Source organism: Tetrahymena thermophila, assembly GCF_000189635.1.
Source record: "Tetrahymena thermophila SB210 genomic scaffold scf_8254528, whole genome shotgun sequence".
Classification (NCBI taxonomy): domain Eukaryota; phylum Ciliophora; class Oligohymenophorea; order Hymenostomatida; family Tetrahymenidae; genus Tetrahymena; species Tetrahymena thermophila.
In genome coordinates this window covers 72,041-99,656 of record NW_002476302.1, presented here as the reverse complement: position 1 = coordinate 99,656, position 27,616 = coordinate 72,041, and the positions used below count along the sequence as shown (strand labels likewise).

Genomic DNA, 27,616 nt, shown 5'->3' with positions numbered 1-27,616 from the left:
GAAAAATGTAAACAAATAATCTTAATTTATAGTAAACTTAATATCTCTAATCAAAATTAAGCTGACAAGTCTGATAATATTAATATGATATAATTTAATTATGTAAATAATAGCCATAAATGAAATTTCAAGCTGGCATTTTATAAATAAAATAAGTACAGTAAAAAACACGAAAAATTTTAAATGAATTGATGTATTTCTTAATTTAAGAATAATTTTTAATTTATAATCAGATATTTTAACTTCTTTAATAACTAAATAAATTCTCAAAAATATATCATTTTTAAAAATTTTTATTAAAAGCCATCATTAATTATACCTGCATAAATCTAATCAAAATATGTTAGCTTTTCCTTCTTTTCCACTTTAGTAAATCATCTAGCTTTGCATAACTAAAAATTAAAAACTAATTTCTTTTGAGTATAAGAATAATATATATTTTCTATTAATTAAATAATTAAACTACTCATCTTATTACTTTGAATTAAGAAGAAACATATTAAAACATTAATTTAATGATTTCAATTTTGAAAATTTAATATTATTAAGAGAATTTATAAAAAATCTTTTTAATTCAGAGCACTTCTGAAATTTTTGTAATCTCAATCAATAAAGATATGTTCTTACACATAATATATTCATTAATAAAATTAAACAATCTAAATAAATGATGCTGAAATTATAAAAAAAGAATACTATTCTTTTTTATAGTATTAAATTTTATTTTATGGGGGGTTTTTTTGGCAACAAAGAATTGGTAAATTAAAAGCAATAGTGGATTATCAAACATAATTAAAAAATTATATGACTAAATATTTTGTCACTTCCCACCCTTTTATGTATAACTAAACATAAATGGTTAGATCTATCAAAAAGTTATAAAATTAATATATTTTATTAAATTATTTAAGCATTAAGAAGATTTTTTTATTAAAAATATAAAATATTTTTATTCTTAAGGTCACATTTAAATAAATGACTTATGATAAAATTAATTTGATTTATTTGGCAATATTAATTGAAATAAAAATTTAAATTTTCTTTATTGTGGTCCTCATTTAAAACTAATAATTATTTGTATCTTTCTTGATTAACTACATTTAATTTAATAGTTATTGAAAAAATATATTTTTTAATAGATTTATTAGAATATTGGTTTTTATCATGTAAAATAAAGAAATTTAGAAACTAAGCAAAGAGGAAATCAAAGGGTTTTTGTAAAGTAAATAAAGTTAAATAACTTCTAACTAAATTTAGCAATCTATAAACTTTCTATCATAATATGGCTACCATGTAGTTTAATTGATAGATTCTGGAAGTTTCGGTATTGTTATGAAAGCTATTGATTCTTCAAATAGCAAAAGATATGTAGCAATAAAGCTTATCATAGTAACAAATAATGAAATTTTAAAAGAAAACATTTAAGAATATTAGAAATGCCTTTTAATTAATCATCCCAACGTCATCAAAAATTATTAGCAGCTTTATGATGAAGAGGATGAATGCTTTTTTATCATTACAGAGTTTTGTTAAAAAGGTAATCTGTTTAACTTTTTTAAACAAAACAATATTAAAAAAGAAGAAATTGTTGAAATTTGCCTTTAAATTTTTGAAGGTGTTTTAGCTATTCATGATAAAAATATTGTACATGGCGACTTAAAGCCTTAAAATATTCTTATCAATGATGATGATAAGATAAAAATATGTGATTTAGGAATGTCTAAATAACTTTTAGGATCTAAATCTCACACCATTTCAAAAGGTGGAAGTTTGGATTATATGTCCCCAGAATAAATTGAAGGTAATATTAGTAAATAATCTGACATATATTCAGTTGGATGTATTATTTGCTTTCTTTGTAATGTTAGCATATTTGGTTTGAATATGGTTAATATAAAGAACGGGATATTTCCTCCTATATAGGAAAATTCCTTTAAAGAGTTAGTTAATTTAGCTTTTAAAATGATGAGTGTAGAACCTTAAAATAGAATTTAGCTTCAAGATTCTTTAGATTAGTTGAAATAGTTTTAGAAGATTAACTCACACAATCAAAAAGGAAAAATTTTTGTAATTTAGTTTTAAAATGGTGATAGATACGAAGGTGAAATGAAAGATGGGAAGATGAATGGAAAGGGAATCTACTATTATAAAGAAGATAATATAAGAATGAAGTATGAAGGATAGTGGGCTAATAGTAAAAAAGAAAGCTTTGGTATTTTAGAATATAAAAATGGGGATAAGTATGAAGGATAGTTCAAAGATGATCTTTTTAATGGAAAGGGAATCTACTACTATAATGAAGGTGACTGTGGAATGAAGTATGAAGGATAGTGGGCTAATGGTAAAAGGAATGGCTTTGGTATTTTGGAATTTAAAAATGGGGATAAGTATGAAGGATCATTCGACAATAATCTTTTAAATGGAAAGGGAATCTACTACTATAATGAAGGTGACAATAGAAAGAAGTATGAGGGATAGCGGGTTAATGGTAAAAGGAATGGCTTTGGTATTTTGGAATTTAAAAATGGGAATAAGTATGAAGGATCATTCGACAATAATCTTTTAAATGGAAAGGGAATCTACTACTACTATAATGAAAGTGACTGTAGAAAGCAATATGAGGGATATTGGGTTAATAGTAAAAAAGAAGGCTTTGGTATTTTAGAATATAAAAATGGGGATAAGTATGAAGGGTAGTTCAAAGATGATCTTAGTAATGGAAAGGGAATCTACTACTATAATGAAGGTGACTGTGGAATGAAGTATGAAGGATAGTGGGCTAATGGTAAAAGGAATGGCTTTGGTATTTTGGAATTTAAAAATGGGAATAAGTATGAAGGATCATTCGACAATAATCTTTTAAATGGAAAGGGAATCTACTACTACTATAATGAAAGTGACTGTAGAAAGAAATATGAGGGATATTGGGTTAATAGTAAAAAAGAAGGCTTTGGCATTTTAGAATTGAAAAATGGAGATAAGTATGAAGGATAATTCAAAGATGATCTTAGTAATGGAAAGGGAATCTACTACTTTAATAAAGATGACTGTGAAAAGAAGTATGAGGGATAGTGGGCTAATTGTAAAAAGAATGGCTTTGGTATTTTGGAATTTAAAAATGGGGATAAGTATGAAGGATCATTCGACAATAATCTTTTTAATGGAAAGGGAATCTACTACTATAATGAAGGTGACTATAGAAAGAAGTATGAGGGATAGTGGGCTAATAATAATATGAATGGCTTTGGTATTTTAGAATTTAAAAATGGGGATAAGTATGAAGGATCATTCGACAATAATCTTTTTAATGGAAAGGGAATCTACTACTATAATGAAGGTGGCTGTGGAAAGAAATATGAGGGATAGTGGGTTAATGGTAAAAGGAATGGCTTTGGTATTTAGGAATTTAAAAATGGGGATAAGTATGAAGGATCATTCGACAATAATCTTTTTAATGGAAAGGGAATCTACTACTTTAATGAAGGTAACTGTGGAAAGAAGTATGAGGGATAGTGGGTTAATTGTAAAAAAGAAGGCTTTGGCATTTTAGAATTGAAAAATGGGAATAAGTATGAAGGATCATTCGACAATGATCTTTTTAATGGAGAGGGAATTTACTATTATAAAGAAGATAACATAAGAAAGAAGTATGAAGGATAGTGGACTAATAGTAAAAAAGAAGGCTTTGGTATTTTAGAATATAAAAATGGGGATAAGTATGAAGGGTAGTTCAAAGATGATCTTAGTAATGGAAAGGGAATCTACTACTATAATGAAGGTGACAATAGAAAGAAGTATGAGGGATAGTGGGTTAATGGTAAAAGGAATGGCTTTGGTATTTTGGAATTTAAAAATGGGGATAAGTATGAAGGATCATTCGACAATGATCTTTTTAATGGAAAGGGAATCTACTACTTTAATAAAGATGACTGTGAAAAGAAGTATGAGGGATAGTGGGCTAATTGTAAAAGGAATGGCTTTGGTATTTTGGAATTTAAAAATGGGGATAAGTATGAAGGATAATTCGACAATAATCTTTTTAATGGAAAGGGAATCTACTACTTTAATGAAGGTGACTATAGAAAGAAGTATGAGGGATAGTGGGCTAATGGTAAAAGGAATGGCTTTGGTATTTTAGAATTTAAAAATGGGGATAAGTATGAAGGATCATTCAAAAATGGCGATTTTAATGGAAAGGGAATCTACTACTATAATGAAGGTGACAATAGAAAGAAGTATGAAGGATAGTGGGCTAAAGATAAAAAAGAAGGCTTTGGTATTTTGGAATATAAAAATGGGGGTAAGTATGAAGGATCATTCAAAAATGATAATTTTAATGGAAAGGGAATCTACTACTTTAATGAAGGTGACAAAAGAAAGAAGTATGAAGGATAATGGGCTAATGATAAATAGGAAGGTTTTGGAATTTTAGAGTATAAAAATGGTACTAAATATGAAGGATACTTCAAGAATGGGAAAAAGATTGGAAAAGTATCTAATTAGATTATATTGATTAAAAAGTTAATGGTGAGTGGATTGATGATAAATTTAAAAATAATTGAAAATATTACAGAAATAAATAAATATTAATAGTTTTGAACTATTTGATATTATAGTTATTTTTTATTTTTAACTATAAAGCGGAGTTTTTTAATAAAATTTCAGATTTAATTTTAATCCTTATAAAAGGTTTAATTTTTACCTCATTAACTCATTTTAAGATTTTGATTGCTTTCTTTAATTTTCATTTATCCCTTATCAAATTTATTAAACTAATAACATTTATAAAAAAAAAATAATAATTTTCCCTAAAAAATTGTAAATTATTGCTATTTTAGCAAGCTCAAGTTGTTAAGCACAAGCACTCTAACTGATAAATATATTTTAATGAAATAGTATAGTATTTTTTTTAATTTTGTTTTTACAATCCATAATTTTTTGGGTCAATTTTGTTCAAAAAAATAAAATAAAAAAGAGAAATATTATTACTTTGATGTAGTAATTTTTTTTTTAATGTATGAATAATTAATTTAAATAAATTATCTAAAAAACCAAAATGAACAGGACATACTGAATCATTAAAATCCAAATACAAACTAGTTAAATGATAATGTTGGAGAAAAAACCAATTAGATTAAAGTATAATCTCATACATAAGATTTTATTATATAAAATGATGATTATTTAGCTTTAAATCCATTAAAATATTTGCATGACACCAAAATTTAGATAGAAAACAAACTATAATCAAGCCATTTAAAGTAATAGAATATTTATAGGAGCCTTACTTATATATTAGAAGAGAAAAAGATGAAAGAGGATAAGAAAAAGAAATATTATTCTACAAAGAGTTTACAATAAAAACATATTATAAAAAATAAAATATACATTTAGTAGGAGTTATTCAGTTTATTTTATTAAAATATGCTTCTGTTAAAATATAATTTTTGAATTAAGTATATTTAAAACTTGGTTATTATATTTGTTAATAGCTCATAAAATTTAAGAATTATTTTTCATTTTTATTTTAATAAATTTATGAGATAAATAAATTATTTAAATTAATTAACTGTAAAATAAATTAAAATAAATTTAGGTTTTATTTTATTTAAAAATTCTTTCAACCCAACTAAAAAAATAATAAAATTTTACTATTTTTATAAATTTTTACTTCAATAAAAATAAATTAACATTATAATATTGTAATTCATAAAATATTAGAATAAATAATTTTATTTTAAAATTGATAAAAAAATCTTAATGTCTAAATAAAAAAATTATTACTTATTTTATTAATCTAATTTATAGCTTATTCATATGCTATATTTGACAATATTCTATTGAAATAAAAATTTATTTTTATTTTTTTATGGTTCTCATATAAAACTAAAGATTTATTGTTTCTTTCATTAAATACTTAGTTTAATATTTATTGTAAAAATATTTATTTTTAGATTAATTAGAATATTTATTAAGAGATTAGAATATTGGATTTTAAAATGTAAAGCAAAAAAGATTAGAAGATAAGCGAATAGGAAATCAAAGATTTTTTGCAAAGCAAAAAAAGTTAAATAACTTCTAGCTAAATTTTGCAGTCTATAAACTTTCTATCATAATATGGCTACCATGTAGTTTAATTGATAGATTCTGGGAGTTTCGGTGTTATTATGAAAGCTTTTGATTCTTAGAATAACAAAAAATTTGTAGCAATAAAGCTAATCATAGTAACAAATATTGACATTTTAAAAGATAATATTTAAGAATATTAGAAATGCCTTTTAATTAATCACCCGAACGTCGTCAAAAATTATTAGCAGCTTTATGACTAAGAGAATGAATGCTAATTTATCATTACAGAGTTTTGTTAAAAAGGTAATCTGTTTAACTTTTTTAAGCAAAATAATATTAAAAAAGAAGAAATTATTGAAATTTGCTCTTAAATAATTGAAGGTCTTATAGCTATTCATGATAAAAATATTGTACACAGCGACTTAAAGCCTTAAAATATTCTTATTAATAATGATGATAAAATAAAAATATGCGATTTAGGAATGTCTAAATAACTATTAGGATCCTAATCTCAGACCATTTCAAAAGGTGGAAGTTTAGATTATATGTCCCCAGAATAAATTGAAGGTAAGATTAGTAAATAATCTGACATTTACTCAGTTGGATGTATTATTTGCTTCCTTTGTAATATTAACATATTTGGTTTGAATTTGGTTAATATAAAGAAAGGGATATTTCCTTCTATATAAGAAACCTCCTATAAAGAATTAGTTAATTTAGCTTTTCAAATGATGAGTGTAGAGCCTAAAAATAGAATTTAGCTTCAAGATTGCTTAGATTAGTTGAAATTAATTAAGAAGAGTAACTCAGATAATCAAAAACGAAAACAAGAAATTATTGTAAAGTAATTTTAAAATGGTGATAGATACGAAGGTGAAATGAAAAATGGAAAGATGAATGGAAAAGGAATTTACTATTATAGAGAGCAAGATTCAAAAAAAAAATATGAAGGTGAGTGAGTCTCTGATAAATAAGAAGGTTTTGGAATTATGGAGTATAAAAATGGGAATATGTATGAAGGTAATTTCAAAAGTGGCTCAAGATATGGCAAAGGAGTAATATATTACAGTGAAACATATGATTCAAAGAAGTATGAAGGTGAATGGGTAAATGATTAGTTTGAAGGTTTTGGAATTTTTGAATGGAGGAGCGGCTCGAGGTATGAAGGGTAATTTAAAAATGGTGATTTTAATGGAAAAGGAATTTACTATTATAGAGATTAAGATTCAGAAAAAAAGTATGAAGGAGAGTGGGTCTCGGATAAATAAGAAGGTTTTGGGATTATGGAATATAAAAATGGAAATAGGTATGAAGGTAATTTCAAAAATGGCTCAAGAAATGGCTAAGGAGTATTATATTACAGTAAAACAAATAATTCAAAGAAATACGAAGGTGGATGGTTAAATGATTAGTTTGAAGGCTTTGGAATTTTGGAATGGAGGAGTGGCTAGAGGTATGAAGGGTATTTTAAAAATGGTGATTTTAATGGAAAAGGAATTTACTATTATAGTGATTAAGATTAAGAAAAAAAGTATGAAGGAGAGTGGGTCTCTGATAAATAAGAAGGTTTTGGAATTATGGAATATAAAAATGGGAGTAGATATGAAGGTAATTTCAAATATGGCTCAAGAAATGGCAAAGGAGTAATATATTACAGTGAAAGATATGATTCAAAGAAATATGAAGGTGAATGGGTAAATGATTAGTTTGAAGGTTTTGGAATTTTTGAATGGAAGAATGGCTCAATGTATGAAGGGTAGTTTAAAAATAATCATTTTAATGGAAAGGGAATCTTCTACTACTATAATGAAGATGATACTAGAAAGAGATATGAAGGATAATGGGTTAATGATAAATAGGAAGGCTATGGAATTTTAGAGTATAAAAATGGTACTAAATATGAAGGAAACTTCAAGAATGGGAAAAAGAATGGAAAAGGAATCTAATTAGATTAAAATGGTTAAAAACTTAATGGTGAGTGGATTGATGATAAATTTTAAAATAATTAAATATATTATAAAATAAGTAAATATTAATAGTTTTGAACTATTTGATATAATAGTTATTATTTTTTTTTTGACAATAAAAGTTGAGTTATCTTATAAAACTTCAGTGTAATCCTTAAAAATTATTTTATTTTTACCTCATTCACTAATATTAAGATTTTGTTTGCTTTCCTTAATTTTCATTTATCCCTTATCGAATTTATTAAATTACCAGCATTTAAAAACTTAAAAATAAGAATTTTTCCTAAAAATTTGTAAATTATTACTATTTTTGTTTTTAGAAATCATAATTTTTGGGTCAATTTTGATATATTTAAATTTGAATTATTGATAAGTTTAGTAATAAATTTTCTAATTAGTTTAATAAAAATATTAAATTTATATTGAGAATATTATTTATAAGAAGATTTGCAGATTATTGCGAATGATTGATTCTAGGTAATTATTTTAATTAACAGCTTTTTTAAAATTTTAGATTTTTAAAAATATAAAATATTTTTATTAAATTTCCCTTAAGGTCACATTTAAATAAACAGAACTTATGGTACATTTTATTTTTTATTTATTTGACCATATTAGTTGAAATAAAAATTTATATTTTCTTTATTGTGATCCTCATTTAAAACTAATGATTAATTGTATATTTGTTGATTAACTATATTTAGTTTAATATTTATTAAAAAAATATATTTTTTAATAGATTTATTAGAATATTGGTTTTTATAATGTAAAACAAAGAAGTTTAGAAGCTAAGCAAAGAGGAAATCAAAGATTTTTTGCAAAGTAAATAAAGTTAAATAACTTCTAACTAAATTTAGCAATCTATAAACTTTCTATCATAATATGGCTACCATGTAGTTTAATTGATAGATTCTGGAAGTTTTGGTATTGTTATGAAAGCTATTGATTCTTCGAATAGCAAAAGATATGTAGCAATAAAGCTTATCATAGTAACAAATACTGAAATTTTAAAAGAAAACATTTAAGAATATTAGAAATGCCTTTTAATTAATCATCCCAACGTCATCAAAAATTATTAGTAGCTTTATGATGAAGAGAATGAATGCTTTTTTATCATTACAGAGTTTTGTTAAAAAGGTAATCTGTTTAACTTTTTTAAACAAAACAATATTAAAAAAGAAGAAATTGTTGAAATTTGTGCTTAAATTATTGAAGGTGTTTTAGCTATTCATGATAAAAATATTATACACAGCGACTTAAAGCCTTAAAATATTCTTATCAATGATGATGATAAAATAAAAATATGTGATTTAGGAATGTCTAAATAACTTTTAGGATCAAAATCTCACACCATTTCCAAAGGTGGAAGTTTGGATTATATGTCACCAGAATAAATTGAAGGTAAGATTAGTAAATAATCTGACATATATTCAGTTGGATGTATTATTTGCTTTCTTTGTAATGTTAACATATTTGGTTTGAATATGGTTAATATAAAGAAAGGGATATTTCCTCCTATATAGGAAAATTGCTTTAAAGAGTTAGTTAATTTAGCTTTTAAAATGATGAGTGTAGAGCCTAAAAATAGAATTTAGCTTCAAGATTCTTTAGATTAGTTGAAATAGTTTTAGAAGATTAACTCACACAATCAAAAAGGAGAAATTGTTGTAAAATAGTTTTAAAATGGTGATAGATACGAAGGTGAAGTGAAAGATGGAAAGATGAATGGAAAAGGGATCTACTACTATAAAGAAGATAATATAAGAAAGAAGTATGAAGGATAGTGGGTTAATGATAAAAAGGATGGCTTTGGTATTTTGGAATATAAAAGTGGGAATAAGTATGAAGGATACTTCAAAAACGATTGTTTTAATGGAAAGGGAATTTACTACTATTATAAAGAAGGTGATAATAAAATGAAGTATGAAGGATAGTGGGTTAATAATCAAAAAGATGGCTTTGGTATTTTGGAATATAAAAGTGGGAATAAGTATGAAGGATAATTCAAAAATGATGATTTTAATGGAAAGGGAATCTACTACTATAAACAAGGCGACAATATAAAGAAGTATGAAGGATAGTGGGCTAGTAATTAAAAAGATGGCTTTGGAATTATGGAATATAAAAATGGGAATAGGTATGAAGGGTAGTTTAAAAATGGTGAATTTAATGGAAAGGGAATCTTCTACTATAAAGAAGATGATATTAAAAAGAGCTATGATGGATTATGGGTTAATGATAAATAGGAAGGCTTTGGAATTTTAGAGTATAAAAATGGTACTAAATATGAAGGAAACTTCAAGAATGGGAAAAAGAATGGAAAAGGAATCTAATTAGATTAAAATGGTTAAAAACTTAATGGTGAGTGGATTGATGATAAATTTTAAACTAATTGAAAATATTATAAAAATAAATAAATATTAATAGTTTTGAGCTATTTTATATAATAGTTATTTTTTTTTGTTTTTGACTATAAAAACGGAGTTATCTAATAAAAATTCAGATTTATTTGTAATACTAATAAAAGGTTTGATTTTTATCTCATTAATTCATTTTAATATTTAAATTGCTTTCTTTAATTTTCATTTTTCCCTTATAGAATTTATTTAACTAATAGCATTTAAAAACATAAAAATAATAATTTTAAATATATATACATATAGTACCCTAAGGTACTGTCTTTTTCAATGCTACATACACGAATTGTAACAAATTATATCAAATAATTTTGCTCAACACTAGTTTTAAATAATTAAATCTTATAAATTATGATTTAAATATTTAATAAATTGATCAATTTAATAATTTTTTATATTAAAATAAATTAAATATTGTATAAAATATTATAAATTTGTAATAAGAGTTACTTAACTAAAATGATGTATTAAATTTTAAATTTATAATTGATTATTATTTAAAAAAATAATATGCTTAATTATTATAATGAAAATTTTAAAGTAAATTTAGTTAGAATTTTATTTAAATTATTGAAAAATTATTTCAATCTTAAAGTGAAAATAGAGGTTTTTAAAAGCTAAAAAAATTTAAGTGAGTTTTAATATTTTTATTTCATTTAACTTCAATAAAAAAAATTAAAAGTATAATATTATAATTCATAAAACTGTTATAAAAATATTTATTTAATTTAAAATAAAAATATAATTTTAAAAATAATAAAAAAAGGCTTTATTACTAAATATAAAAAATTATTATTTGTTATAATCATCTAATTAAAAGATTGTGGTTATCATTTAAAATTAAAGATTTATTATTTTTTTTGATTAACTTATTTATTTATAGATTAATTAGAATATTTATTTATTAATTGATTAATTAATTAATTTAAATATTGGATTTTAAAATGTAAAACAAAGAAGTTTAAAAGCTAAGCAAAGAGGAAATCAAAGATTTTTTGCAAAGTAAATAAAGTTATATAACTTCTAACTAAATTTAGCAATCTATAAACTTTCTATCATAATATGGCTACCTTGTAGTTTAATTGATAGATTCTGGAAGTTTCGGTGTTGTTATGAAAGCTATTGATTCTTCGAATAGCAAAAGATATGTAGCTATAAAGATTATCATTGTAACAAATGCTGATATTTTAAAAGAAAATATTTAAGAATATTAGAAATGCCTTTTAATTAATCATCCCAACGTCATCAAAAGTTATTAGCAGCTTTACGATGAAGACAATGAATGCTTTTTTATCATTTCAGAGTTTTGTTAAAAAGGTAATCTGTTTAACTTTTTTAAACAAAACGATATTAAAAAAGAAGAAATCGTTGAAATTTGTACTTAAATTATTGAAGGTGTTTTAGCTATTCATGATAAAAATATTATACACAGCGACTTAAAGCCTTAAAATATTCTTATCAATGATGATGATAAAATAAAAATATGTGATTTAGGAATGTCTAAATAACTCTTAGGATCTAAATCTCACACTATTTCAAAAGGTGGAAGTTTGGATTATATGTCCCCAGAATAAATTGAAGGTAAACTTAGTAAATAATCTGATATTTACTCAGTAGGATGTATTATTTGCTTTCTTTGTAATATAAACATATTTGGTTTGAATATGATTAATATAAAGAAAGGGATATTTCCTTCTATTTAAGAAAACCCGTGTAAAGAGTTAGTTAATTTAGCTTTTCAAATGATGAGCGTAGAACCTAAAAATAGAATTCATCTTCAATTTTGTTTAGATGAATTGAAATAGTTTGAGAAGAGTAACTCAGACAATCAAAAAGGATAAATTGTTGTAAAATAGTTTTAAAATGGTGATAGGTACTAAGGTGAAATGAAAGAGGGAAAGATGAATGGAAAAGGAATTTACTTTTATAGCGAATAAAAGATTATAAAAAAATATGAAGGTGATTGGGTTAATGATTAGAAAGAAGGTAATGGTACTTTAGAATACTGGAATGGAGATCAATATGAAGGAAATTTTAAAAATGATTAAAGAAGTGGTAAAGGAATACTTTATTTTAGTGAAGTAAATATCTCAAAGAAATACGAAGGTGAATGGGTAAATGATAAATTTGAAGGTTTTGGAATTTTAGAATTTAGAGATGGTAACATGTATAAAGGATAGTTCTAAAATGGTAGTTTTAATGGAGAAGGAATAGAGTATTTGAATGGAGATAAATATGAAGGAAATTTCAAAAATGGTTAAAGAAGCGGCAAAGGAATACTTTATTATAGTGAAACAAGTATCTTAAAGAAATACAAAGGTGAATGGGTAAATGATAAATTTGAAGGTTTTGGAATTTTAGAATTTAGAAACGGTGATATATATGAAGGATAGTTCTCAAACTATATTTTTAATGGAAAAGGAATTTATTTTTATAGTGATAATGCCTTTAGAAAAAAATATGAAGGTGAATGGGTAAATGATAAATTTGAAGGTTTTGGAATTTTAGAATTTAGAAATGGTGATAAGTATGAAGGATAGTTCTAAAATGGTAGTTTTAATGGAAAAGGAAAATAATATTTGAATGGAGATAAATATGAAGGAAATTTCAAAAATGGTTAAAAAAGTGGTAACGGAATACTTTATTATAGTGAAGCAAATACCTTAAAGAAATACGAAGGTGAATGGGCAAATGATAAATTTGAAGGTTTTGGAATTTTAGAATTTAGGAACGGTGACATGTATGAAGGGTAGTTCTAAAACTATATTTTTAATGGAAAAGGAATTTATTTTTATAGTGAAAATGACATTAGAAAAAAATATGAAGGTTATTGGGTTAATGACAAGAAAGAAGGCCAAGGTACTTTAGAATACTGGAATGGAGATAAATATAAAGGAAATTTCAAAAATGATTAAAGAAGTGGTTAAGGAATACTTTATTATAATGAAGCAAATATCTCAAAGAAATACGAAGGTGAATGGGCAAATGATAAATTTGAAGGTTTTGGAATTTTAGAATTTAGAAATGGTAATAAGTATGAAGGATAGTTCTAAAATGGTAGTTTTAATGGAAAAGGAATAGAATATTTGAATGGAGATAAATATGAAGGAAATTTCAAAAATGGTTAAAAAATTGGCAAAGGAATACTTTATTACAGTGAAACAAGTATCTTAAAGAAATACGAAGGTGAATGGGTAAATGATAAATTTGAAGGTTTTGGAATTTTAGAGTATAGAAAAGGTGATATGTATGAAGGATAATTCTAAAATGGTAGTTTTAATGGAAAAGGTATTTATTTTTATAGTGAAAATGACATTAGAAAAAAATATGAAGGCTATTGGGTTAAAGGTAAGAAAGAAGGCAAAGGTACTTTAGAATACTGGAATGGAGATAAATATGAAGGAAACTTTAAAAATGATGAAATAAGTGGTAAGTGAATACTTTATAAAAGTTAAATAAATATCTCAAAGAAATATGAATGTGAATGGATAAATGATATATTTTATGGTTTTGGAATTTTAGAATCAAGAAAAGGTCATAATTATGAAGGATAGTTCTAAAATGGTAATTTTAATGGAAAAGGAATTTATTTTATAGCGAATATGACATGACACTAAAATATGACCAAAAAAGTTTTTTTATCTAATAAAATTTAAGATTTAATTATAAACCTAAAAATATGTTTTAATGTTCTAGTGTTTTTTTAAATTTTATTTTTAGAACTCATCATTTTTAAATTAATTTTAATAATAAAATAAATTTTTGGTATAAAAAATTTTATGGAATTTCTAAAAATTATCTCAAAATATTTTAATCAAGCAATTAATATTTAATAGTTTATTTTAGATTTTTAACTTTAGTTTATAATAATTTAGAAAAAACTAACAATATTTGCAAAATAAGAAAGGATTTTAATGAATACCTAACTTATTTCTTTTGTTATTTACTTAGATAAGCTGAGCAGTATCATTTTTTTCTTCTAATTAATTTTCGTGTTTTTCAATTTATAATTTATATTTTCTAATAGATTTTCAAAAAGAAAATAAAAAAGAGAAATATTTCTTACATCAAAGTAATAATTTTATTTTTTTTAATGTTTTAATAATTAATTTCAAAAAATTATCTAAAAAAGTAAAAATAAAACAAAAAATGCAGAATCACCAAAATCCAAATATAAATGAAGTAAATGATAATATTGGATAAAAAGTGAGTAGATTAGAATAGGGTATCTTGCTAATGAAAAGAAGTCAGCTCAGCAATAGTAAATTAATTTATAAAATATAACTAGTGATGGAAGTGAATCAGATTAATCTCTAAAAGAGAAAATAAAGTTAATTGCAACATGATGCTAATGTTTAACATTTTCTATTTGATTGGAGTAGTTATATTTCAATTTATAACTGTTTAATTTCATAAAACAAACATTTTATGCAATTACTTATTTCTCAAGACTCTATTTAAATATTTCTTCTGTTATTTTAAATAGGTTTTCACTTTTTTGGCCTATTTTTAGTGAGATTTTTATGACTGATGTTATGAAGTCAAGCATAAAAGCATGTATATAAAATAAATCATTTTTATTATATTTTCTATTAAGCTTGTCTTTGATGATAATAAATTATTTTTTATTATTAATTTTTTCAGTTTTAGTTAATATTATTTATTTTTCAGTTAATAGGAATTTAAAAATATAACTATTATACTTTTCGTGTTAATGAGTAAAAATATTTCTTCATAAAAAATCATGTATGTATTTTATGGTAATTATTAAAAAAAACTTGAGGTTACAATTCATTGCTTTAAAAATAAGTTTAAAATTAAAAAATGACAATTTATAAAAGAAAATACTATTTTTAAGCACAAAATTAATATATATTATTTTATAATTATATAATAATAAATCAAATATTGACTGTATCTTATTTTAATATATAAAATGTCTGTTATTCAGCTAGCTCATTTACAAGCTAAAGCTTCAGCCAAAGAACCTTTAGCCAAATGAACGATTCCAGTCATGCAATTAGCAGAGTAGAGATCTACATTCCAGAAAGGAATACCATCTGGAACATTTGAGCATTCCCAAGCAGCTTCGATATATTCTCTGTTTTCAATAGAGCAGTCAGAGACTTGTCCTGAAAAGACGCAGTGAGTAAATAGGTATTCTGCATCTCCACATCTTCTGTAGTGCTCGAAAGTGTTGCAAGATTTATTCCATCCGTCTACTACATACTTTACATCTTCAGGCTATCTTTTGTAAATTTCGTAAAATTTAGTTTCATTTTATCTGTATTGACTGAGAAAACTGTAGTAATGTTGTTAGCATTCCATATCACGAAAACTATCAATACAAGTGTAGTCATTCTGTTAAAATTGTTGAGCCTTGCAAAGCATGTGTTCAGTAGGAGTCAAATTTCCATGGAAGTCATTGAGCATACTTTTACTTTAGCTGAAGTAATATACGGCTCCAGTGATCAAAAGCAAGGAAATCAAAGTAGTTGCAAAAACTTTTGTTACCATTCTAAAAATCTTTTGTTTTCTAAAATTTTTAATTATTATAATTTTAATAAATACTCGTAGACCACACTACTATTTAAATTGGGATTTTTGAATGTTACTTAAACGTTAATTAATTCTGATAAGGTAGATCTAATCTGTATTTTTAATTTAATTTTTCTTTTATTAAAAAATAAATTAGTCTAAATTCTTTCTTGTTTTCCTTTAAACCTACAATTAAGCTTATCTAACGAATGAATGATTGTAAAAAAATAGATGAAAGTTGTAAAAAAATTGACTTCTTCCATTTTTTGAAAAAGTTTTACAATACTATCAATAAAGTTTTATCTTAAAATAAATTTTTTATATATTTATTTCAAAAACTAAATGAATCCATAGAAACTAGAGTTGTATAATGAATGAGTAAGAATGAAAAACTTGCTTGCTCGTAGCTAACACATTTCAGATTATTGAGAATTATCTTTATGAGTAAAAATAAAAAACTAAATGTAAAAGAAAAAGGTTTTCCATAATCAAGTAAATAATTAAATTGAGCTTTGCCTAAAACCCTAAAAAAACCTTGTTGTTGAAATAGATTTATCACATTAAATAAATAGTTATCAGTTGAATTTAATTTTTTAAATAGTCTATTTTACTTAAAAACTAATTCACCACACACTTAAGTACTAAATATTCCAGATAGAAGTTTTAATCAAAATCTTCTCAATATCAAATTAATTAAGTCTAAGTCCAAATCTCTTGAACTCAAATTTTAACATATATTATTTTATTTCAATTTTTATTAAATTTAAAATGCTAATCAACAAAGATTAATGTAATAGTTTTTTGTATTTTTTATTCCAAAAAATTATTTTGACAAGAGTGTTAGGAATCATTTTAGAATCTAAATTTTAAAACAGGTATTAACAAAGAAACAACAGTAATAAGAATTTTTTTAAAAGGATAAGAAGTACAAAAATACATTTATAGTTTAGAAAAGACTGTAAAATATTCATAAACTTTATTTAAAGATAATTAGCAAATAAATCTTTTTTTGTTACAAAAATTATAAGTATGGTTTTAGCTATTCATAAATTATAAATAAACCTTTGTTTTTTTAAATTAATAATTTTAGTCTGTTGTGTAAAATTGATACAAAATATTTAAAATTCTTTTATAAGAACTTAAATAAAGCTAAAATAAAATTTAATACTTTTATTAATGCTTTATTTATTATTTTTCGTTCAAGTGAGTACTCATTAGACAATCTTTTTGATAGCAATTACAGCGATAGGATGATAAAAGTTTTAGTATTCATTGAAATATTGCTATGCTAAAGCTTTTTAATTTGTCTCAACTAAAGCTTAGTAAACTGGTGATATCATTTTTAATCTTCCAATACTTCCAAGGAAGGAATGAATTTATTCAATATTAGCATTATAACCGACCTTGATTGTTACTCTATACCATCTCCATTAGAGTTCCATGTTAGTGCTGTTGGAGAGTTAGTAGTCTTAATCGATTCTTTAAATGATAGCTGTGTTCACTGAACTTAAATTATCAAATAGATATTACAAAAATATAGTCTTTGCATTTAAGGTGATTTAGTTGAAGAAATCGTAATTGCTAGGAGATGCAGTTCCATTTAAACTATTTTAATATATTATTTAAATTTTATTAAAAAAACATTTAAACAAAATCAGAATACCTTATATAATCTTTTGCTAATTATTATGTTTCAGGGACTATTGGGGTTGTGAAGTTCAGAATGACAGGAGGTAAGCCAACTCCATTAATCCAAGCATCCCAATTTATTTGAGTTAAGATCTTGGATGCCTTTCTAGGGTTATTGAGAATCAAGTATTCAGTGAAAAATTCACGGAATGTGACATGATCAATACTTTGATATTTGAATTTTTGCAAATAAGAGCGCAAAAAGCCTTGCAAGAATTCTTTACCAACAACAGTCTCTAGGTAGGCTACAAATTAAAAACCTTTTTCATAAGGAACGTTAGAAAAGGAATCATCTGGATTTGTTCCTTTAACGAAAGGATGCAAAGAAGTATAGTTACTATTAAGTCCATATCCATTCATGTCATCCATCAAAGTATTATTTCCAACATAAGAATCAATAAGATAATTATCTTCTCCTCCTAAAATTAAATTTGCTTAACGTTCAAGATAAACAGTTAAACCTTCATTAATCCACACATTTCTCCAATTAAGCAAAGTAACTAAATTTCCAAACCAACTATGAGCAATTTCGTGGATGGCAACTTAAACACCACTTTTATCACCTACAATTATTGAAGGAGAAGCAAATGTAACTAGTGGATTTTCCATACCTCCGAATGGGAAACTAGGAGGTAGTATAACAATTTGATAGTTACCCCATGTGTAAGGAATAGTGTAATTTTCTAAAGTTTACAAATACAGTTCTAAATCACTCAATTCGTTTGCATATGCCTAAATGTGAGTAGGTTCACTAATAACACCAGTTCTTTCACCTATCATTTAAAGGACTACATTACCAGCTACAATAGTGAAAAGATAAGAAGGTATAGGAATATCCATTCTAAAAGAGTAAATAGAGTAGTCTTTTAAAGTTGGGTGAGGTATTTTTGAGGTTAAATTAGCACTTAAAAATATGTTTATTGGATCCTAAACAGTTACATTAGCAGAATAAGTAGATTTGATATAGGGAGAGTCCTAGAATGGTGCTAAACTTCTGCAATATGTTGATTCACACTAAGTAAATAAGTAACTATTATTTTTAAAAAGTTATTTATTATCATTAATCTTTAACTTTTACTTTGTATTAAACCCACTTACTAAACTTTCTAATAGAAATTATCTATCAAAATGTAAGTTGTTAGTTAATTAAAATATGCAATTGGTATTGAAATAAAATATTATTTGGTTTCAATTAGATTAATAATTACGGTAAAATTTTGGAAGCTGTTTATTATGGAGTCAACCATGATGATGCTGAAGAATTCTAAACCGAATAATCTATGTAGAAAATATATTATTTTCCTTTAATTAGAGGTTCTTTTAGAGAAATGGACAACTGTTCACCAGTTACTACTTCTTTAGGATAGTTAACTACAAATTTTAGCTCACCTTAACTTTCTTCTCTGACTTATTATACCTATATTCCATCAATATCTAAATCAAGATGACTAGCGCCACTTCTAGTTGCTGTCATGAATAGTGTTTATGTTCCATTAATTTAATTTAATGAAAAATCAAGTTAAATGTCTAAATGGAAGTGAGTGGTTTTAATTTCTAGTAAGTTGGAGTAACTAGTCTGATCAACATAAGGAACTCTGACTCCCAGTGAATCGTCATACTCTTTTTTATGTATGCTATTTATAAGCACAAAGCTAGCAGCTAAACCTGCTAATAAAAGAATAATTGCTTTATATTTTAGGTTCATATGATTTTGTTAAATTATATCTATCTATTTATAAATCAATTTATCTTTTTTTAGAATTCTGTTTAAAGAGTAAAATATAGAGTAAATAATTTCTTTTATAAAATATCATTAAATAAACATGGTTTTTCAATTTGAATAGAATATATTAGAATAAATAATTCAATATTTTGAGATATTTTATGTAATAAAATTAATATAAATTATGTTAAAATAAATTGTAATTAATTCACAAATCACTAAAATTAAATAGCTTATTTAAATTTATGTTTAAAATTCATTCATTCTTTCTTTTTTTAAAAATAATTTTTTTAATTATTTTCAGATTTTGTTAAATTATATCTTTCTATTTATAAATCAATTTATCTTTTTTTATAATTCTTTTTAAAGAGGAAAATATAGAGTAAATAATTTCTTTTATAAAATACCATTAAATAAACATGGTTTTTCAATTTGAATAGAATATATTAGAATAAATAATTCAATATTTTGAGATATTTTATGTAATAAAATTAATATAAATTATGTTAAAATAAATTGTAATTAATTCATAAATCACTAAAAATAAATAGCTTATTTAAATTTATGTTTAAAATTCATTCATTCTTTCTTTTTTTAATAATAATTTATTTAATTATTTTCATTAACATATTATCCTTATTTAATGTTAAAATTTAAAAAAATATAAAGTTAATTAAAATATTCAAGTCTATTAGATAGATAGACATACATAATTACTGATGTGAATTCATACGATTATAGAGGGTACTAAAAAAAATAATTGTCTGTTAATATGTTGAAGTACTTTGGATATGATATGATATGTATAGTTTAATATAAATTTGTAAAGAGTTAGATTTGAATGACATTTTAATATTTTTACAAATAATTAATTAATTTAATTCTGATATTTTATTTTACAATTGGTCGTTTTCCTAAAACATTTATCTTCATCTAATTTTAATTATAACAATGTTATTCTTTTTATATAGTAACATGTTAGTTTAAAAATATTTTGTACCTGTACTTAGTATTTTTTAATATTGAATAGTTAAATATCATAGATGATTCTGTGGATATTTGTTTATTCATTTATTTTTATAAAAGAAATTAAAATAGAAATAATTTATTTATTATTATTTAAAATGAGAAAAACAGTTGATGTGAATACTATTTTTTAATAGATTTCTTCATCTAACTTAAAAAAAATTATTAAATTTAATAAAAAAAAACTAATATTTGCTAATTAAATAAATAAGCTTAAATTGATTTGGTAATAATTGTTTTAAAAATATTAAACTTACAAAATAAATCTTGAAATTTTATACATCAAATAAAATAATTAATTTAACATTTTATGTAATAATATTAATTCAGAATTCTTAGTGATATTTTAGAATATAATATTTCAAAATTAGCTATAAGAGAAATATTGAAAGTTATTTAAAGTTAATGAATAAATTTTATTAGTATATGATTTTATAAAAGTGAAAAGCAGTAAGATTTTAAATTAACAGTATAAAGATTGTTTCAATTTAATTACTTGTTAAAAAAATCAGGAACATCACTATCTATCTGTATTTAATTTAATTTTATAATTTTAATAATAATATTTAATTTAATTTTAATAATAATATTTAATTTAATTTTAATAATAATATTTAATTAAATTAAATATTACTTATATATTATTTACATTAATTAATTTCTCATAAATTCATGATAATTTAAAAAAAATTTTGTTTAACATAAAATTTAGAGTAAGATAATAATAATGAAACAAAAAGAGTATCGCTATTAATAAATATCTTTAAATATAATAATAAAATATACTAAATTTTTTTTTTAGAGATTAAAGTGAAATTCTGTATGTTTTTTAGATTACATTTTTTAGTACTATTAAAATAATGTTAAAAATTTTGAAAATGTATTTTTAGGATGAATGATTGATTAAATATAAAATTATATTTTCAAAAATCTTTTAGCTAAATTTATTTGCTAAGAAAATCAAATTTAAAAAATGAGCATCATTCGAAATATTTGAAAGCATATTATCGCATATTGCTTAATGTAATCCAAAAAAATTTAAACTCACTAAATAGGAATGAAGTGGGGAGTAATATAGATTATAAAATAAATTCAAAACGAAAACTTACTATGAATGAATCAAATTACAAACAATAAAAGCTGATAGCATCTCATAATCTAAACTAAGAAAAACTAAGAAAGAATTTTTAATATGACACAAAGTAACTGTGAATAAAAAGAGTGGCTAAAGATTTCAATAAAAAAATAATAATCATAAATTGATTGGCTAAAATAGCAAAAATAAATACAATTATTTTGGAATTTATTAAGGAAAGATGTAATCTTACAAAGATAATATTAGTTGAAATAGAAGAAATAAATTCTCCTAAAAATTAAATTCTAGCAATAGTAATATTTGATGATAGTTCTTTCTTGAATATTTTTTCTCCCTTTAAATATATTATTTTTGTCTTTGTAGTAAATAAAAATAAATTATCTACAAAATTACTAATTTGTTGGTGGTATTAATTAATAAGATTAGTAAAATATTAGTGAAATTATCTAAGTTATTTACTCCAAAGATTAAAATTAAATTAAATAATAACTTATCTTAATAAAATTAATAAATGATTATCTTGTAATTAAGTTTAAATTAAGTAAAACATTAATTAATATTGATTGAATTCTTTTGTTTTAATAAAAAATTTTTTTCTCAAAAATTAATAAAGGAAAAAAAATAAATAAAGAAATAGAAATTTAAATGATATTTCTTATATTTTAATAATAATTCAATCAATATTAATACTTAATGTACATACTACTGTCTCTTTTTTTATTATTTTCGAGTAATAAATAATTTCATTTAAATCTTATCAAAATAAATTTATTCATCAACTTATTTTAAAAAAAGAAATTAATTCACTTTCTATGAAGAGCTTATAAAAAAATTAATTTTCGCCTTTTAAATAAATGGCATACTCTTGCAGGTATAAATAGGGGCTAAATAACTAGACGTTAGCAATTTGTAATATTATAGCATATGAATAGTTAGAGAAAAAATAGTAAAACTCGCTGCTAGTTGATGAAAAAAAATAAGAGGAAATAAATGCTTTTTTCAACTATCTTAACATAAAAATAAATTAAATTAATTTCTAACAATTAATAACTGTTTCCGATTAAAATGAAAATTTTCAAAATATTCAAAGGATCTTTAGCATAAACGCAGTTAATAATGAATTTGATGGTAAGAGATATTTTCCTTTTCAAATATTTTAATAGTTTTTTTTAATAAATTAGAAAACAGATTAGATATCTAAAATATGTTTCAGCTATAAAAATTAATGGAATAGATGCATTCTATTGCATTTAATAATAAGACAAATAGATCAGATTAGTTATTGCAAAAAATATCTGCCACAAAATTATCTTTTGAAATTAATTAAGAATATTAAATTAATTGCATTTTTGATGGTTAATAATTTATTTATGTGCACTGCATAATATAATCAAAAATAAATCAACAAGATATTTCACAAATAAAATCTGACATGCAGAATATTTTATTCTAGAAATTTTCATTTAAGCAGTCTTAATAAAAATAGAAATAATAAAATAGCTTATCTTATGATAATTATAAATTAAATATAATCAATCATAATTAGGAAGACATTAAAAATGTTAAAAAATAAGAAAGGATTCTAACATTCCAAACTGCGTGTTAAAATTAGAATTCTAATTGCTTAGTGTGCGAAATTTAAGATTAATGCAAAATATGCAAGCAGTAATATTATAATTATGACGGCAAATGCATAACTGATATCTAACTCATAAATTATAGTGAATCAGCTGTTACCACTATTGTTTGTTTAGCAAATTTTTTACTACTTTCTTCATTCACTCTAAGCATTGCCTTATCTTGCTTAAAAGCTAAGAACTTAATCCTGCTAAACACTTTATTTGGATTATCAAAAATATTTTTTTTAAATTTAATATCAGTCACTTCCTCCAACATAAAGACGTCAAGATTGTTCGAAATATTCAAATGTAAAACCAACTAACTAACTTTAATTTATTATTTGATTATAATACATACTTGTTTAATTATTTCTTACATCTATTAACACATAATTACCAAAATTTTAAATAATTTATATTTATTAATAGATATTAATCCATTCAAGATATTAAAATCCACCAGTTGGGTAAACATACCTTTCAAATCAAGTGAAAGCTAATCACAAATTAATTATTCATTCAATGAAAATAGTGCTGAAGGAAATATCATACTATCATCTTCAGGAGCTATGCTTGCAATTATTTACTTATTTTTAACATACAAAATTATTTAATTGGTGGTTAAAAAATAAAATAGCATATTGGAAGCTTATAAAAAATATATTTGTGGAGTGTTCATATAGCTTTTAATAATATCTACTTAGGTGATGCTGATAGGAGTTATACTACAAATTGTGTATTCTTGTATTAGCTCTCAAAGTTTAAGTAACGATAGTCTTTTTGCTTTGAAAATCGTATTAGTAATAGTGAATTCTCTCATAGTTGTTTCAATTTTAATCTTTTTATACAAATAAAATAATAACTAATAGATAATTTTAGATTATTAAGAAACTATTTCAATTTAAGATATAAATCAAAATTTGATCTAAAGCGGATGTTACAGCGCTACATGGATACAGAAAAATTATAATCTCTCTATTATTTTTAAAGAGGTAATTGTTATACCTTTGCTTGTTGTATCTCTCCAGAGTATGTATCTTGCTTAGCTCTGCAGTATTTTTCTGGTAGAATCAATATATTTGATAGTATTAGCATATTTAAGACCTTTTAAGGAATCTTCAGATAATATTATTAACATAATTAATAGTATAATCTGGTTGATTATCTATATTTTAAAATTATGTTGTTTAATTTAAATTGACCAAATTAAATTTTCAAACGATTCTATTACATATTCATCATCATAAATAATACAAACAATAAAATGTATTGAAATTACTTTAGTAATCCTGTGCCTTTTAGTATTATTCAACATATAATTAGCTCCAATAGTTAAAATATTAAATAAACGCAAAATATGTGATTCAAATATACCATTGATTAAACAAATAGATCCATTGAGATAACTACAAATTAGCCCATTCGGATTTGAAAGATAAAACCCTTCGATGTTTAAGATTAGGGAAGAAAAGTTAAATGAATTAAAATTCCTGTAAAGCTATAAAAAATATAGAGCCAACTCTAGATTTTCATTAGGTTCAATTGCTGGAATACCTAGAATATCTGTTTCATCACTAAATCCTTCACCAGTAATTAGTCCTTATAAGCAAAGCTAGTAAAGCAAATCGAGAGGTTCTGAGCCTTTAAACAGCCAATTTATTCTTAACGCCCTGAATGATACTAACTTAAACGGAAACAGTAATATGAATAATAACTAAAGCAGTAATACCAATTTTACAGTTTTTGACTAATCAAAATAAAAAAATTCAATTTTACTAATTGATCCAACATAAAACAAAGAAAGTGAGTAAAAATAATAAATTATATAAATAAACGAGCTAAAAGAGGAATACAACTCTAATTCCAATCACAACATTTTCTCAATTAATAAAAATAAAATACCAAAATTACAAAATAATTAAATCTTCTCTATTTAACTTAGTGAAATAGGAAGTATTAATGAAAATAAATCTTAAAGCCTCTAAAGTAGTATTGATTCTTCTTTTTTAACATCTAATTCAAGTGATTCAGAAAAAAAACTCTAAAATCTTTATTGATTTCAAACAAAAATATTTAAAAATACTCTACTAACCCTATCCCAAAATTAACTTTTTAAACATTTCAATCAATATTTCAAATAAATTTTAACTAATTATCATTTATCATTTGTCTGTCTTTTATACTTTAATAAATGTAATTTAATATTTAATTTAAATAAAAATAATATTTTTGTTTAATTTTTATAAATTGATCATTTACATTGACATTGACATACTATTTTATATAAAATGTTAGTATTTAGAAATTTATATAGATTTTATAATTTAAGCTTTATTAAAGTTCAATTTCCATTGATTACTCTATTTATTGCCTATACAGCCAAAGGATGATAGAAATCTTAATACTATACCAAATAATTTTGAGCTATCTACTTTTAGCCAGTTTAAACAAAAGCCTAGTATACAGGTTTAATCATTTTTATTCTCCCAGTTAATCCTAAAAATTATTCTATTTTGTCTTAGACAGAATTATAGCCAACCATGATAGTTGTTCTAAACCATCTCCATGAAATTTCTTGATTTGAGCTATTTGTTAAGTTATAATCTTAATCAATTTTTATCAAAACTTATGAATCATATTCACTAGTGTGATCAAACAAATACTATAAGAAAATGCATTTTTCATTTAATGAAAAATCAAGGAATTCTTTGTAATTGGCAGGAGATCCTTTACCTTATAAGCTTTTTTATTAAAAAAAATTAATATTTTTAGATTTATACTAAAATGATTTTACTCAATATAGCTTTATGCTAATGATTTTATGAGAGGAATGGTATCAGTTTAAAATTTTAAATTGACAGGAGGCATACCAGGTTAATTTATCCATGTATCCCAATCAATTTAAGAAAGTAACTTCTTTGCATCTCTTTGGCGATTAATTTTGATAAATTTATTGAAAAATGCTTGCAATTCTTCATAATCGATGCTTTTTAATGAATATTCACTGATGTAAGATCTTAAAAATTGTTAAAGTAAGTCTTATCCAATAACACTCTCAATATATTTGAGGAATTAATAACCTTTCTCGTAAGGAATGTTAGAGAAAGCATCATCAGGGTTTGAACCTTATATCATTGGATTTAATGAAGTGTAATTGCTTTACATTCCAAAGTTATTCATATCATCAACCATGGTGTCATTACCAACTATAGCATCTACAACAGCATAATCTTTACCAAACATTATTGAATCAGATTATCTTTCTAAGTACATAGTAAAACCTTCATTGATCCATAAATTTCTCCAATTCTTGCAAGTGACTTAGTTACCTGTCCATGAATGTGCTATTTCATGAACTGCTACAGAGACTCCACTTTTATCACCTACTATAATAGAAGGAGAAGCAAATGTTAGAAGAGGGTTTTCCATACCGCCCATAGGGAAACTAGGAGGCTATATTACAATCTTGTAAGATCCCCAAATATAAGGAATTGTGTAATTTTCAACTGTGTCTAAATAAAGCTCAAGATCAGAGAGCTCCTAAGCATAAAAATCAATATTAGTTGGTTCACTAATAACTGAAGTTCTTCTTCCAATCTTTCTCTCTACTACATTTCCTGCAACAATAGTGAAGACATAAGATGCAATTGGGATATCACTTCTAAATGAGTATATTGTATAATTTTGATTATCTTTTTGTACTTATGTTGATTATGTCACATTAGCGCTTAAATAAACAACAATAGGATCAACAACTGTTACATTAGCAGTATAAGTTGCCTTAATAAAAGGAGTATCCTAAAATGGTGCCAAACTTCTACAGTAAACTGATTAGCACTAAGTATAAAGATATCTATATTAAAATATCAAATTAATTAGATCGAATAATAAAACTTTTATATATTGTCAAAATTGTAAAGTAATTTTAATTATTTTTGTTAAATTTGTGTTATATGATAGTCTATATTTAATCTTTAGGTAATATTTTACGGAAGAACTTAAGAAGATGTTTATTTAGGAGTTAACCATGATGAAGCAGAAGCGTTTTCTGACTTATAAGTAATTGTGTAATTATAGACTCTGCCTTCAATAGTAGGATTTTTCAAAAATATTTGTAATTATTCACCGAAAATATTAGGGATAGGATTGAAGTAGTTGAAATTTAAGATATTTCCTTCTTGATCAACTACTTTATAGATTTATAAGTTGCTAACATCCAAATTTATCTACTTAACCCCGCTTTTTTAAGCAACCATTGAAAGTGTTTAATTACCAAATATACTTTTTGATTCAAAATCAATTTCTATTTCTAAATGAAAATGTTTTGTCTGCACATCTAAAATGTTAGAGAGAGTGCTATCATCTGGGATATTGCTTTCTCCTTGGTTTCCAATAAAGTACTGTTTTTTGCTTATCAAAACTCCTGTTAGAGTTGAGATTAGCAAAGTAGCAATCAAGATTTAAAGTTTCAT

The 27,616-nt window shown here is 23.5% G+C and overlaps 9 protein-coding genes across 9 annotated transcripts; 6 read left to right on the top strand and 3 right to left on the bottom strand. All coding sequences in view use genetic code 6, as the record gives it.

Moving 5' to 3' along the window:
- Positions 1-804: 804 nt before the first annotated feature.
- TTHERM_00637140 (hypothetical protein) lies at positions 805-4,874 on the top strand (the record flags this gene model as incomplete). Its single annotated transcript, XM_001032375.1, has 3 exons — positions 805-875; positions 1,149-4,491; positions 4,839-4,874. The coding sequence occupies 3 exons, from the start codon at positions 805-807 to the stop codon at positions 4,872-4,874; spliced, it is 3,450 nt and encodes a 1,149-aa protein (XP_001032375.1).
- Positions 4,875-5,999: 1,125 nt separating this feature from the next.
- Positions 6,000-7,028, top strand: TTHERM_00637130 (tyrosine kinase domain protein; the record flags this gene model as incomplete). Its single annotated transcript, XM_001032374.1, has 1 exon — positions 6,000-7,028. The coding sequence occupies one exon, from the start codon at positions 6,000-6,002 to the stop codon at positions 7,026-7,028; it is 1,029 nt and encodes a 342-aa protein (XP_001032374.1).
- A 30-nt stretch (positions 7,029-7,058) lies between these two features.
- Positions 7,059-8,114, top strand: TTHERM_00637120 (phosphatidylinositol 4-phosphate 5-kinase; the record flags this gene model as incomplete). The annotated part of the gene is made up of 1 exon (XM_001032373.1): positions 7,059-8,114. One exon carries the CDS (start codon positions 7,059-7,061, stop codon positions 8,112-8,114), a length of 1,056 nt encoding a protein of 351 aa, XP_001032373.1.
- Positions 8,115-8,800: 686 nt separating this feature from the next.
- TTHERM_00637110 (protein kinase) lies at positions 8,801-10,432 on the top strand (the record flags this gene model as incomplete). Its single annotated transcript, XM_001032372.1, has 1 exon — positions 8,801-10,432. The coding sequence occupies one exon, from the start codon at positions 8,801-8,803 to the stop codon at positions 10,430-10,432; it is 1,632 nt and encodes a 543-aa protein (XP_001032372.1).
- Positions 10,433-11,397: 965 nt separating this feature from the next.
- On the top strand, positions 11,398-13,890 carry TTHERM_00637100 (protein kinase; the record flags this gene model as incomplete). Its single annotated transcript, XM_001032371.1, has 1 exon — positions 11,398-13,890. One exon carries the CDS (start codon positions 11,398-11,400, stop codon positions 13,888-13,890), a length of 2,493 nt encoding a protein of 830 aa, XP_001032371.1.
- Positions 13,891-15,409: 1,519 nt separating this feature from the next.
- Positions 15,410-15,970, bottom strand: TTHERM_00637090 (transmembrane protein, putative; the record flags this gene model as incomplete). The annotated part of the gene is made up of 1 exon (XM_001032370.1): positions 15,410-15,970. The coding sequence occupies one exon, from the start codon at positions 15,968-15,970 to the stop codon at positions 15,410-15,412; it is 561 nt and encodes a 186-aa protein (XP_001032370.1).
- Positions 15,971-17,202: 1,232 nt separating this feature from the next.
- On the bottom strand, positions 17,203-19,385 carry TTHERM_00637080 (peptidase M1 family aminopeptidase; the record flags this gene model as incomplete). Its single annotated transcript, XM_001032369.2, has 3 exons — positions 17,203-17,596; positions 17,655-18,710; positions 18,889-19,385. The coding sequence occupies 3 exons, from the start codon at positions 19,383-19,385 to the stop codon at positions 17,203-17,205; spliced, it is 1,947 nt and encodes a 648-aa protein (XP_001032369.2).
- Positions 19,386-22,170: 2,785 nt separating this feature from the next.
- On the top strand, positions 22,171-25,201 carry TTHERM_00637070 (transmembrane protein, putative; the record flags this gene model as incomplete). Its single annotated transcript, XM_001032368.2, has 4 exons — positions 22,171-22,255; positions 22,321-22,653; positions 22,707-23,453; positions 23,574-25,201. 4 exons carry the CDS (start codon positions 22,171-22,173, stop codon positions 25,199-25,201), a joined length of 2,793 nt encoding a protein of 930 aa, XP_001032368.2.
- A 284-nt stretch (positions 25,202-25,485) lies between these two features.
- Positions 25,486-27,616, bottom strand: TTHERM_00637060 (peptidase M1 family aminopeptidase; the record flags this gene model as incomplete). Its single annotated transcript, XM_001032367.2, has 3 exons — positions 25,486-25,885; positions 25,939-26,997; positions 27,135-27,616. The coding sequence occupies 3 exons, from the start codon at positions 27,614-27,616 to the stop codon at positions 25,486-25,488; spliced, it is 1,941 nt and encodes a 646-aa protein (XP_001032367.2).